Below are 14,266 nucleotides of genomic sequence, written 5' to 3'. Positions count from 1 at the left end.
CTGCTAGTTAAAGGAGGTGAAGTTTCTTCGTTTAACCGAGTAAAATCGGTATCCGTCCATCCATCGATTGCAGTATAATTTCAATTATTCGAAATGTACCATCTCACTTATATTTTGAAAATTACAATTAGTAAGAATTTATTTATTTATTTAATTTCGTGTCGGAGAACTGACAGATAAACAGTCAGTTAGAAAATTAATTATATTTTTAGATATTATTTAATTTTAGAAAATAAATTTTCAAATTTTGATGATGAGTTCCCACATATAAAAACAGCAAAAAATATAGGTGATGCTACAACTAACTGACTACTGAGCTCACTAAGTACAATCAACAGCAAAAGTAAATGACTGTCACTTAGACCACAAAACCTGCAATCTACAATTGTTACATGTATTCAAAGATTTTTATAGTTAAACGCCGTTTTACTGCAGCTATACTAGTACAAAACAGATCAAGATCACAGTCCACTCACCACTTATTAAACGCAGAGGAGGCACGCAATATAATATAATAATAAGGAATTTTGTCTATAATTAGTTTTAACTAATGGTATGTTTAGCAATGGTCGTTCACGGAGGCTTTTTGTATTAGTACAGAGCTGTATTTTAGCAAGTAAATCCGGACAGTCTGTAGATCCACGAGCGACGCTCATTAGGTAAGAAATGTCGCTTATTGTACGTCGGTATTGTAATGGAAGAAAATTGTATCGTTTGCAGCTATTGATTTTACCTGATGTCCAAACTAGAGCTTTGTAATCTATTTATTTTATATTATTCTTTTGGATATTTTCTATTCGATTAATGTAAATTTTATAGTTGGGGTTCCAGACTTGGCTCGCGTATTCCAGGTGATTTCGTACAAAAGCACAGAAAAGGATTTTTATGGTTTTTAAGTTTTTAAAATTTAGAGATGTCCTCGTAGTGAACCCTAACGCTTTGGATTGATTATGCTTTCTACGTGTTCATCAAACAGAAGTTTGTGATCTTGTATTTCCCCTAAGTCCCGGATTCGATTTACCTTCTCAATAGGGCTTCCAAGTAAATAGTATGTATTATTAAATATATTGTTTTTTTTGGAAAGTCATAGTCATACATTTAGAAACATTGAGGCCTAACTTATTTATGGCACAATATTGTTCGAATCTAAATAAGTCTTCTTGCAGTATATTTGCATCGCGTATAGAAGCAACCTGTTTTAAAATTTTCATATCATCTGCAAATAACAATATTTTAGAGTTTTGAAAGCAAGACTGTACATCGTTAATAAATATAACAAACAATAAGAGACCTAAAATCAACCCTTACGGCACTCCAGAAGGTGTATTCTTCCAACCAGTGGTATACCCCGAGAGTACATCAGTTTGGGAGCGTGAATACCGTCTTCTAAAAATTTTTGTAAAATAACTCTGTGATCAATCCGGTAGTCAGTGTATATGATGACATCTACCTGGATACCTTCTTCCATACTAGAGGTGATAAATTCATTGACTAGTATTAAATTAAATGAGGTTGAGCGATTTTTGACAAATCCATGTTGCGTAACTTTCACTGATGGCAAAAGAGAAGCATAAACCTGATCGTGTACAATTTTTTCAAAAATTTTAGCAAATAAGCATAACTTGGAAATAGGACGGTAATATTGAACTTCTGATTTATTCCCTTTTTTGATATAGGAGTTACAAAAACTTTCTTCCACAAGAAAGGAAGATAACCCTCAGAGGCAGAGATAGAGCGATTTAAAAGTAAGCAAAGAGAATCAAACAGGCTGGGTGCACACTTGACTACAAAAATAGGCGATATATGGTCAGGACCACCGGACTTTGAAAGATCTAGGGATTCAAGTAATTTTAAAACAGCACTAGGAATTATCTCGATGAAACTGATAGTCGTTGTAGTTAAATTAATGTTAAATGAAGTTTCATTAGTAGACTTTGCGGGTATGTCAACCGAACAAATGTGGACTGAAAGTATTCGCTGAATAGATTACTAATATCCTTCCCATTCTGTGCAAGTGAATTGTCGTGATACCTACATGTGATTAGGAATATCACTAGTTTTCTTGTTACTTTTTATATATGACGAAAAGGCTTCATAGGTTTTTCTATATAAGTGATAAATGAGTCAAAACATTCTTTTTCAAGTTTATTACCTTTAGCGCGCAAAAAAGTAAATGCTACATAACCTGACATGTTGCCATATACCTTATACTTATTGTGATATTTAGTTTTTTCTTTTAAAGTTTTAATAAGAGCGGTATTAAACCAAAGTGGGTGTTTACTGGCACAAACAGATTTATTAGGTATGTATTTATCACGAAATTCATACAATTTCGAATAGAAATTTGATAGAGCCGTATCTAGGGTGTTATTCTTTAATATTTCTTGCCAATTAGTTGAGCTTAAGAGGGAGCATGCCAAAAAAGTTTTGACGTTGGCTCCGCCCACATTTGTGAGACAAATATATGCCTGAAGTTCGCGTGACATGCGACAGGAGATGTTGAATTTTGCGCATTTAAAGTACCAAATACGTTTTAGCGGAATAACTCTAAAACTAAGGGGATTAAAAAAAATCCATAGTGACAGTACTCGATCATGCATAAATATAATTAATTATCAAATTTTTGTCCTAATAACCTGTAGCATTTCGAGGATGAATCGAAAAAATGTGAAAATTAGTGGTCTTTTCGTGGTTTTTATCTAACTTTATTGTTTTATGTTTCTGATTAGTGTCTATGCTTGAATATATCGTGTAGTTACTCATACAATATTTTATTTTTAACTTCAAAGTGGATATACCCCTCTAAAATCAAATCGAAGATTAGGAATTTTTCCTCTGCTCCCTCTTAACTCCGAGTTAATAGCTACATAATCAGCACGATTAAATAAGTACGTAATAATTATTTCTTGTTCTACAGCACACATATTATCTAATAAGACAAAACAAATATTAAGCGTTTTGTGATGCGGACCTTCCGATACCAAAGGTGAAGAACATTGTTGAATTTCTAATTTATTATTTGAGACTACTAAGTCCAATATACAATTATTACAATTAAATTCTCCGTTGAACTGGGATAAATTACGCATGTATATTATATCCAAGAAGTTTTTTATGTAATTTGCCGAATAATTGTTTGGCTTGAGCTCATCACAATGTATGCGACACCACCCCTCATCTTTTTAAAGTTAAATACACCCATTATTATAAAATTATATAATGGGTATCGTTGAGTTAATTCCGTTAATTTAGACAAAAAAAATGTCCAATTTTATATGGTAGCTATTACCTTGGCCTTCGTTGCACAAATATTATGAACATAAATGTACACTGATCGGCGACCGTGAGTAATTTCTATTTGATAATGAGATTCACCAAATGTCTTCAGCAGATATCGAAACAGCAGCGTGATGATAACAATAATCAATAAATTGACCACAGTAATCGACAATCTACGTACAGTCTTATCTAAATTTTCTTTATAAACTTAGTGTTAGCCAGTTTGCTTTTGAGTTTACTTGTGTTTAACAAAATGACTACCTCACCTTCTGAAATAAGTCTTCGAACTGGTAAGTAAGCATGGCAATATTTTTATGATAATAAATAATCATAAACTATTTTTGGTTGTACCAACTTGGATCGTTGGTGTTAATTTAGCTACTTAAACTATTGTTAGTTACATACAAATTAGAATAACATCATTTTTATAAATTTATAACATAAATCATCACCATCAAAATAAATTAAATTTCGACTTATATAACTTAACAAACAAACAAATTATTGGACAGAATTTATTGTTGAATCCTAATTAAATCATTATCATCAACATGGTCACTCAACATCAACCCACTGCGGGGCATAGGCCTGTTCTTTATTGAGCCAATATTTTTGATTCTGTGCCATTCGCATCCAGCGCGATCCCGAAAATCTGACGATATCGTGAGACCATTGGGCTGGTGATCTGCCCACTGGCCTTTTTGCTCCTCTTGGCCACCATTCCGTGTCTGCTTTGTTGTTTAAGGGAACAATAATTTTGGGGTTAAAAATTTTACAGAAGAAGAAGAAGATTTCTACATGCGCATTGTAAGCCTAGCAGCTGAAAGGAGCAAAGATCCGAAAACTCAGGTTGGCGCTTGCGTCGTTAATAAAGACAAAATTGTTGCTATTGGGTGAGTTTTAGAAATAATTCTCACTTTATTCTAGTTTTACATTTGACGACAATGTCACCTCATTAAATACGTGGTCGATGACAATAACTATAACGTCAATGGTTTTTCTGCGAATTTTTCTATGTGTAACACATAGAAAAATTCATAAGGTCTGCTGGTACGTTCCGTGGCTAAGTTGGCAGAGCGTAGAAAAATTCCTTCCATCCAGCTTGATTCGAACCGACGTCTCCTAGCAAAACGTGCTCTGCTCATAGATGGCGCTACGGGTAAAAAGTCGTTGAAAAACCAAATACAAAGATTCGACCACAAGCGCATAGAAAAATTCATGAGGGCCGCTGGTTCGTTCCTTGGCTACATAATAAAAAAAAAGAAATATCAATTCAATATAAATTGAAGTGGAGTAATTTCCCAAAAAAAAAATAATTGCAAATCATGGCAGTAAAATATCTTGACATTCATTAAACTTAAAAATTACACTTGAGCATCGAGTTCTTAGGTTTTCGCGATTGTTATACATAGGAAATGAAACTATTTTGCCGGATTTAAATCGCGTATATTTGTTTTTTCAAACAAACCGACGTTCAACGTAATTATGACATTGATAATATGGATTATACCATACCATCGAGTATATAACCAGAAAAAGAAACGAAACAAGGGCCATCCATCCCTGGCAACTAACTCATCCGGCAAATGGGCCTTATATCACTTTTAAGTATCAAATCTCGTTTGCGCTGGAATCACAAATTAGAAAGCTTAAATAGTACAGCGCCAACAACTGACTTGTGTGTATGTCTTCGTATATTCCAAAAATATTCTGTATTTATTGTAGTAAAGACAATATCTCTAACAATGGGAGGCTGTTTCAGTCGGTGGTGTCGGAAAAACAGTAAAACATCTAATTGCAAGACAAACGGAATTACTACATTTCATCGATTAATGAACATAAATATTAATTAGGTAATTTTTCAATTATCGTCCATTATAGCAAAGCTCAAGTTAAACTGGTCGATATGAAGTGAAACAATTGATGATACATACAAGTCAATTGTTTCGGATTCGGGCTGGTCAATCGGAGCGCAGTTGTCACTGTTGCAGAATAGTTTTCAAACAAATGAAATGACATTTCGTCTCTATTTCTCGAATGTAATATGATACCTACAGTACACAACATATTCTTTCAGATATAACGGTATGCCAATCAAGTGTCGTGATTCTAAAATGCCTTGGAAGACAGAAGAAGGATTGAAGAATAAGTTACTGTTTGGTATGTTTACTAAAGTTTATTACACTTTCGGGTACATCAGATGATTTTGAAAGGCTTTTGCTATTTTACGAAATTTTAAAGAAGTTCTCTTCTAATGACAATACGAAGTTTAGTGTAAAAAAAGTTTTTTTTTTATGATAGCAAGTGATGGGATAAATAAGTCGTGTGAGTCGTAGTGATATGCGACACTTAAATCGCAAAGACAATCTTAAATCATTAAAAAAATTCTACTCTTGTCAATTATAAATTTATCGAGTTCTTAGGTTTTCGCGATTGTTACACATAGGAAATGAAACTATTTTTCCGGATTTAAATCGCGTATATTTGTTTTTTCAAACAAACCGACTTTTCTGGCCCTTTACAGGTCCCATGGTCACGGTTGACTGAGGTGGTACAGTCTTCAACCAGTTATGTCTAATATTGATGCAAACCACCCTATTTTTTCACTATAGTTACAATAGTTATTAATTAAATACCTTATTTTTAATTTTACAAAGAAAACATTCCAATTTACGCTACATTAAGTTTTACAAATTATTTTATTGAATGAATTTTTATTAAGTTCAATTTATTATTAATTATTAATAGAAATTAGAATAAACTAAAACATATTAATTAGTACTGCAGTCTTATGTCTGTTTGGGATTTTTCATTAGAGGTAATACTGGATCCCAAACTGGTGGTACGGAGAAACCATCTTCCCTGTTGAAATTAGGATGTTTTTTTAATTTCAATGGCCTCTCGCAGCATCCTGGGTAGATAACGGACTTCTTTAGCAAGGACCTGGGGTTTGTCAAACTTCATTGAATGTGTAGGTTTATCCATGACATGCTCGCAGACTGCAGACTTGTTTACGCGACGGTGTTTGACATCAGCTATATGTTCTTTGACGCGGGTACAAATACTTCGCTTTGTTTGTCCAATATAAGAGAGACCGCACTCACAGTAAAGCTTGTAAACTCCTGCATCCTGTAAGGGGATGTTACATTTCACGGGTCTCAGGAACTGAGTCCTCAGGGGCTTGAAATAGGTCTTGATAGATGCACGCCTGAGGACTCTTCCGATCTTGTCTGTAACACCTCTCACGTAAGGTAAGATGGCAGGTTTTCGCTCGACTGTTAGTGGTTTCACACGGGGCCTGCGGCATTGGCGTGGAATCTTCAACTTATTCGCATGTAGGACTTGCTTTATATGCTATAGTTCCCCTGCCAGATGATTACTGTCGCAGACACCATGTGCTCTCTGAAACAAAGATTTGCCCACTGTAGCTAACTGGCTAGGATGGTGATGGGAATTACCATTGAGATACCTATCTGTATAGGTTTTCTTTCGAAATACAGTATGGCCTAAAATGTTATTAGGATTTCTTTTAATTAAAACATCTAAGAAAGCTAAAGTACCACAATTCTCTTGTTCCATAGTAAATTGGATCTTAATACTAAAAGAATTAAGATGGTCCAAGAAAGAAGGTATGCTATGTTTAGGTAATATTGTGAAAGTATCATCAACGTACCGTTTGAAAATCTTCGGCCTAGCTACGTTGGACTAACATGTCATTATATTGTAGGCTTTAAAAAAATAGTCAATTTTTAATTGTTAAAATTGTCATTGGGAAAAATCAGAAACGAGTGAATAATTTTGTTTTCAGGAACTGAGAATAACTAGTAAATGAGTCTTGTTTAATCTAAATTGAACATAAAATTATTTACCAATAAACCTAATGATGGAATAGCGTTGTCATGTAATCTAGTTACATTCAAAGTTCTGTTAAAATTTTACTCTTCAAAATGAAGGGAACAAATGAAGATGGTCTTTGATCCAACGTTTATATTCGGCAGTCCTATGATTTCCAACCATTCTTCCTTCCTTTTTTCATTTGTAGGAAAACTTGAAATAATAAAAATAATAATAATAAAACAATAAAAAGCTCGTAGTGAATTGTTTTAATAACAGAATATCGATAATATGTATGCTTACAAGATCAACACTATCTCAAAATAATCGTTAACAACAATCATCAAAATATACAAACAAACAGGCAATCTCTTTAGATTGTTACTTTTAACAAAAGCAAAATTTGGCAAGATTTATAATTAAACTACTTAAATAAGTCTAATTACATGAAATATTTGGGGTATTGTGTGATTTATAGACAAAAAAATAACACATGCCTGTGCAATGTAACATTCGATTGATTTGCACTTTTTCGAAAGCCACATCCCTTAATGCTGCAGCGTCGCATTTTTATTAGTACCTAATTATTCTCATCTCAATATTTTTGTCCAATTTAATTATAATACATGCGAATAATTAAAAGTACATTTGGAAAAAATTTGTTTTGACATTTGATGTCAAACTCTTTGACAACGGTATCATGTACCTCATGTACTGCGAAATGGACACGGTTGGCATTTAAGATGACGTTACGTATTTTCGATTCCCGTATTTGACAAAGAACAATGTAATTGGCTTAAGACGGCACGTAATACATATAACGTCTGATTTATATAGATATGTCCTTTAGTTTCCATAGTCTAAGATAGAGGCGCTCTTTTTAGTTCAGAATCAAAATTCTATTGTCCATGGTATTCGCTATCGAACTGAAAATTTCCATTCAAGTTCTGTACATAATCTTTAATGAGTATTATAGTTCTGTATACAGACCTATAATGAGTTTAAAAAAAAAGAACCTTGTATTTTTGCCTCAAATTTTTGCTAATTAAAATATCATACATGAATATATGATACTCAATCGCTCTAATGCATCCTGGGGGCCTAATATGAACTCTTATTTCCACGCAGCTTACGCCGTAAACTAAACTGCCTTGTAATTTCGTATTATGAACTGGTAATACCAGCCAGTCAGCGGTCACGTGACACGAGGCTGTCTTCCATAATCTAAGGCCCGAAGTTTGGCTGGCAATATCGTATTACAAACGTTATTTTGACATTTTGTTCAAAAAGTAACAGCAATAAACCATTCAGTTTACTGTGTCTTGGCGTAGCTTTTATTGAATTGTTTTGTGTATAATTGTATAATAATTATTATAATTTTGAGGTTATACATTTTAGGCAATCTTTTCATCGTGTGCGATTAATACGAAATGTTTGAGTATCTCGAAAATGATGTTTCACACAATAATAATATGGAAAAAATCCAAAGGAGACAACTGCGAGATCGTAGTGATCCGTTTGAAATGGATGCATAACAATTTATGAAAAGATATGGGCTTGGCAAAGATGGGGTCCACAATCTTTGCAATGAACTTAAACCGCACATGTCAAGGCCTACAAAATCCACCGATTTATTGGTTGAGACCATTGACTTACAAATAAATGGACAACGGGTCTAATACAAAAACCACGAAAAAAATGTCCCAAGTCAACCTATTCAAAATTTAAATTGTAATGTCATCGCAGTATCGCGCTGTCAGTCGAACAAATGAAGACTAAAGCGGAGTTTGACGCTCTGTATACGATTTTAACGCCTTACAAGTTCGGACGCTTTTTAGCGCGGACCCGACGTCTATATAATTATGAGTCAATGGTTGAGACTAAGCTTATTTTTCACTAAAGCCAAGTATAATTTCTTACAATTTATTTTATAGTCAAATATTCTTAAAATATTATTGACATGTTTTCAACAAACTACTTCTTCTTTTATCTTCATTAGTGGCTTGTTCTGTCTTTCACAATTCCGCCAATGTCACGTAGGTAGCAGTGGCGAAGCGTCCATATAACTCGATTCCCACCGGCTTGCCTAAAATATTCCGCGTACCTGTTACCAGTGGCAGCGCGCATATCCCACCACTTAAAAAACATTTATTCAAAATATTCAATATTAAACGCGTAATAACTTGTCCCGATGCATCTCGACCAAGCAGATTTCATCCCGATGCATCTCGACAGCATACTAAACCATGTCTCCTATTCCAGTTTGCCATGCAGAAATGAACGCAATTATTAACAAAAACTCAGCAAGCGTCGAGGGCTGTACCCTCTACGTAGGGCTGTTACCTTGTGAAGAATGTGCCAAGGTCATCATACGTTCTAGGATAACTGAAGTTGTCTATATGGATAGTCGTAAAAAATACGAAGGGTCTTTACCAATGTTAAAAGAAGCAGGTGTCAAATGCAGGTAAGTAATTTGTATAAACTGTGTATAGATCCAAAATTTTAGTACACTTAGGAAGAATGCTTTGTTGGCTGAGAGCTGATGGACCTCCATCTTTACGTTTAGATCCCATAATAAAGTTTTTACTATCATGGAACTACAAAATTATTTGCACTTTGTAGTTTCAAGATAATGAAAACTTTGTTATAATTACAAACAAAGATCGAACACTTAGAAAAAATCCTTCGATCCGGCTGGATTCGAACCAGCGTCTCCTAGTAAACCGACAGACGCTATGCCAACTAAGCCACTGAACGAACCAGCGGACCGTACGAAATATTCTATGTGCTTGATGTATATCTTTGTTTTTGTTTTTAACGACTTTTTTGTGTAGCGCCATCTGTGAGAAGAAGAAGAAGGAAGAAGAAGACGAGTGAAGAGAAGTTTTTCTTCACTCAAGTAATTTCACAAAAAATAATTGAAAGTCACAATTGAATGTGAAACATCGTAACATTCAATGAAACTTAATTACAATGAAAACTTTGTTATGGAAACTTAACATCTCTGTCAACTCTCAGCCAATAAAGTTTTTTTCAGAGTACGGTACCGCAGTACGTACACTCAGAAGAAAATTTGTTGACGGAGTTTTATGGTGAATTACACCAAGTATTATAAGTAAAATTCCAAAACTGCATGTAAATCAAAAGCGACAATAAGGTTACTATACCCGAGGAGATATGATTTTTTGTAGGTGCAACCGCCTGCATATTTCATAGTACCAATCAGGTCATTTGTTTGTGGAAAATTGTGTCAAACGTCATTTACATAACGTTCCACTTTCCAGACTAAATATGACTGTTTACATGGCTTGACGGTTGAGCGGTTTACATGATGCTGAATGTACTTATTCACAATAAAAAAAATGCTAATAAGTACGATCACCTCGCACTCACCCTAACAAATTTCAGCAAAACAAAAAAATCCCAATCGCCTGTAGCTGCCGTCGAACCTATTTGGACCTTATTGTAGCGTGTCCTTCCTTACATTGCAGGGCCATAAGAATAGATCCCGGTTGTCGTTCGAATTAAAATAACCTTAAAAAATTATGCAAGGTTTTTATTATCATCCATTTTCCATTTTTTCATCAACGTTGTATTTTTTTTGTTTTAGGAAATATCCAAAAATTGAAGAGTTTAACGTAGACTTTGACGAAGATCGACCAAAGGTGCTGTATAAAATGTGACTGTATGTAATGTTTTAAGAACATTAGGTACGCGAGCGTGTTAGAAAAATTCTATGAAATTCAAAAACACAATATAAGTAAATCAAATTTATTTCAATTAGAGGGTAGTACATAATGATATATAAGTAGCAAAAATTGTTTGCGAACTAATAATAAAAAGCAATACTTCCAAAAACATGGTTCTGTTTTAATTTATAAAGTTGGTACAAAACAATAAATAATGTTTGTAATAGGAAATGAAACTATTTTTCCGGATTTAAATCGCGTATATTTGTTTTTTCAACACGGTACCTGTAAAGGGCCCGAAACGTTGCTTTGTTTGAAAAAACAAAAATACACGATTTAAATCCGGAAAAATAGTTTAATTTCCTATGTGTAACAATCACGAAAACCTAAGAACACAAGTAACATTCACAACTCAGTCATTTTTGGCAAATGTTTATCTTCTTTCACAATCTATCGATAAAACTATCGACAACAACTACATAACTATTTAAAATTTTATGAAAACTGGCAACCCTTCAAATGTCATTTTACTGCGTCTTCAAAAAGACAGACTATGATTTTATTGTAGAGCGCATACGATACGAACAAATAACAAAAGGTAACTATACTCAAGCAAGTTATACCACCTTACTACCACTTATAAAAACAAACGTTTGCACGTTGATAATGAACAAATGTTTTCATGGGAAATATTATTGCACTCAGCTAAGATAAGATACTTAATATAGCGTAAATGTTTTACTACAATGTAATATACTTAATTTATATAATAACGTCATTAAAAATAATCATAAGAATAGTGTATTATATTACAATGAGTTACAAGGTCAAGCGCTCGGTCTCGTATTGTACGAGTCAGGCAATATCGTTCCCACTGAGGTCTATACAGTTTTGCTCAATAAGACCAAGGAAATAATTCAAATATATCAAAAGTACTTAACTTTTCAAATGTTTTTTCTAACTGTAGACCTTTTTAAAACAGAGTTTAAAAAAATACGCGATATGCACACAAAAAGCTAGTAGACTTGGCTGTATCGCATTTTTTTTGGTCACCTCGCAGTTATATGAAATTGGACAAATATTTAAAAGTTTAACGTAGCGTTAGAAATGGATTTATTTTTAATTTTGTGGTGTGACGAAAATCAAGCTCTTTGCGTGTTCGTCGTTTGAAAGAAAAGCGAACGTTTGCTAGTTTCTTTGAGAAAAATTAAATTTACACACTGACTACTACAATTTTTGTATCGCTAAAATAAACAAAATGCACATATAATTAAGGTTAGTGCTTTTTCCCTATCCCGCTGTCCCATTGGACGCCTTTGACGTCCAATTTTGAACGATTACACACGTTTACACACACGCGCTAATTTAAGCAGCGAAGCAAACGCGCTACTGCCGCGCAACTGCATCAATACAAACGCGCGATTGCATCGATGCAATCCCCTATAAATCGCAAATGTAGCGATGCAATCGTGCGTTTCACGAACGCGCGTTTGCATCGCTACTCATCGCGTGTAACCACTCTTAAGACGATCCAAATTGCTAAAAAAACAAACAAAACCCGTGGTGTAATAAGGCCATGTCTGCAAAATGACAATTTTTCAGGAACGAAATTAGTCGATAACAATTTTATGCTGAAATAGGAAAGTTTTGAAATTTTACATATAAATTCATTTGTTTCAAAAGAGAATGATAAGGCTGACATCACAGCTAAGCGTGGAATAACAAGGGCAAATCTACCCAAATATAAATTAAAATGTGCTCAAATGTGGAAAGTATTTTGAAATCAGTTCGAGGGAAAAATCAAGTATCGCTCAATTGAGTGTCAGCCTCCTCATTTGCCTTGGTTTGCAGAGTGCGACTATGGTGGGAAAACAGTTGTCGTCGCACTAAGAATGAGAACCGGACAGAAAAAAAAAACAATTCTCCTCATTATGAGTTATGTACAGTAGTGGAAGATGCATATCACTTGTCACTGGAATATGTCCGGTAGCTACGAGCAACAGAAGGCGGCGATCAGCGTTGCCAGGTCTACTGTTTTTCCAGTAGAGCTACTGTCTTTGGCAAACATTTACTGTTCTTATCGAGTTCTTAGGTTTTCGCGATTGTTACACATAGGAAATGAAACTATTTATCCGGATTTAAATCGCTATATATTAAGTTTGTTTGAAAAAACAAATATATGCGATTTAAATCCGGATAAATAGTTTCATTTCCTATTTACTGTTCTACTGTTATTTAACGAAAATGTACTGTTTTTTGAAAATTTACTGTCTTCTCACTTTTTAAAACTATTCTTGTTAGCTTTTTAGATTTTATGAATCGTCTTTTCAATTTACGACGTCACACTTTATGTTTTTGGAATAAAAATGTAGAGCACGCTTAAATAAAACTACAGACAACTGATGATGGTCATATTTTCCAAAAATAATACCTTAAAAAAAATGCTCCTTTTTCTTTCGAGTTATTTTGGAATGACAGCTTTTAAATGAAACATTGAGAATCCCGCTAGGAGTAATAAAAAATACAATTTTTAAAATACTAACATCGTAAATTTAGAAAAAAAAATATAACATCAAAAACATTACGCACTTTTTTCTTTGGGTAGTAATGTAAAAATGAAAATGTGATAGGTCATGTTTGAAGAAAATCGAGACCTGCAGATCAACCGAACATCCGTAGGTGCTGTAAATTGTATACTAGGCAACTGCCACACGAAACAAGCAAAAATACTGTGTTTAGGATACGATAGAACTGACATATACATTGTACAAAAGTTTCTAAATAATTCAAGATCATTTGTTTCATGTAGTTTATTTTTATGACTCATGCATTGACTTACAAATAAATGGACGACGGGTCTAATACAAAAACCACGAAAAAAATGTCCCAAGTCAACCTATTTAAACGTAGTGACATGTAAAGGAATATGAAAAAGCTAAAACGTTGAATTGAAATTGTAATGTCATCGCAGTACTGTCTAATTTTGCTTGCTTCGCTGTCAGTCGAACAAACGAAGACTAAAGCGTGAATGACGCTTGTATACGATTTTAACGCCCTATAAGTTCGGACGTTTTTAGCGCGGACCCGACGTCCATATAATTTTAAGTCAATGGACTCATGTGATAAGAGCACATTTGACGTGTGGTCATACGTAACTTTGTAATACAAAAGTATAAGCAGACAGGGTTTTACAATTTGAAATAAAAATAGGCTCACGGATGTCCACAATCTCATCTGATAGAAAACGAAGATATGGACACATGTTCACTTAGAAGATCCCTTTTCACTCAGATCTAAAATATTCCGGTGCTATAATTCAGGAAATACAAAAAAAATACAGAACGTTCGAGGTTTTTAATTTTAGTAGCAGTAGAGTGGAGCCCCTTGTGAAAGAGTTCGTCCAGGGAAGTACTGCCACCATACCTATTCTACATTTATTAATTACAGGTACATATGGGACTTGT

At 34.0% G+C, this 14,266-nt stretch overlaps 1 protein-coding gene across 2 annotated transcripts; it reads left to right on the top strand.

The window, feature by feature from the left end:
• Window positions 1–3,495: 3,495 nt before the first annotated feature.
• Window positions 3,496–12,809, top strand: LOC113228813 (deoxycytidylate deaminase-like). 2 transcript variants are annotated; one of them, XM_026462211.1, is made up of 5 exons: window positions 3,496–3,569; window positions 4,061–4,172; window positions 5,357–5,439; window positions 9,376–9,577; window positions 12,654–12,809. In XM_026462211.1, the coding sequence occupies exons 1-5, from the start codon at window positions 3,533–3,535 to the stop codon at window positions 12,790–12,792; spliced, it is 573 nt and encodes a 190-aa protein (XP_026317996.1). In that variant the 5' UTR covers window positions 3,496–3,532; the 3' UTR covers window positions 12,793–12,809. The 2 variants fall into 2 exon arrangements, with proteins under 2 accessions (XP_026317996.1, XP_026317997.1); XM_026462212.1 differs by lacking the exon at window positions 12,654–12,809 and adding an exon at window positions 10,724–10,964.
• The last annotated feature ends 1,457 nt before the right edge of the window (window positions 12,810–14,266 follow it).

This window comes from Hyposmocoma kahamanoa, unplaced genomic scaffold (genome assembly GCF_003589595.1).
Source record: "Hyposmocoma kahamanoa isolate Upper Pololo Valley unplaced genomic scaffold, ASM358959v1 244, whole genome shotgun sequence".
Classification (NCBI taxonomy): Eukaryota; Metazoa; Arthropoda; class Insecta; order Lepidoptera; family Cosmopterigidae; genus Hyposmocoma; species Hyposmocoma kahamanoa.
The sequence above is the reverse complement of the archived record's forward strand: the minus strand, read 5'-3'. Positions and strand labels throughout refer to the sequence as shown.

Bases quoted from the DNA above. Each gene is read 5' to 3' on its own strand.
- LOC113228813 (XM_026462211.1), top strand. From the start codon at position 3,533: ATGACTACCTCACCTTCTGAAATAAGTCTTCGAACTG. The intron at 4,173-5,356 runs GTGAGTTTTAGA...ATATTCTTTCAG, and splicing joins GACAAAATTGTTGCTATTGG to ATATAACGGTATGCCAATCA. The intron at 9,578-12,653 runs GTAAGTAATTTG...CTTGGTTTGCAG, and splicing joins GAAGCAGGTGTCAAATGCAG to AGTGCGACTATGGTGGGAAA.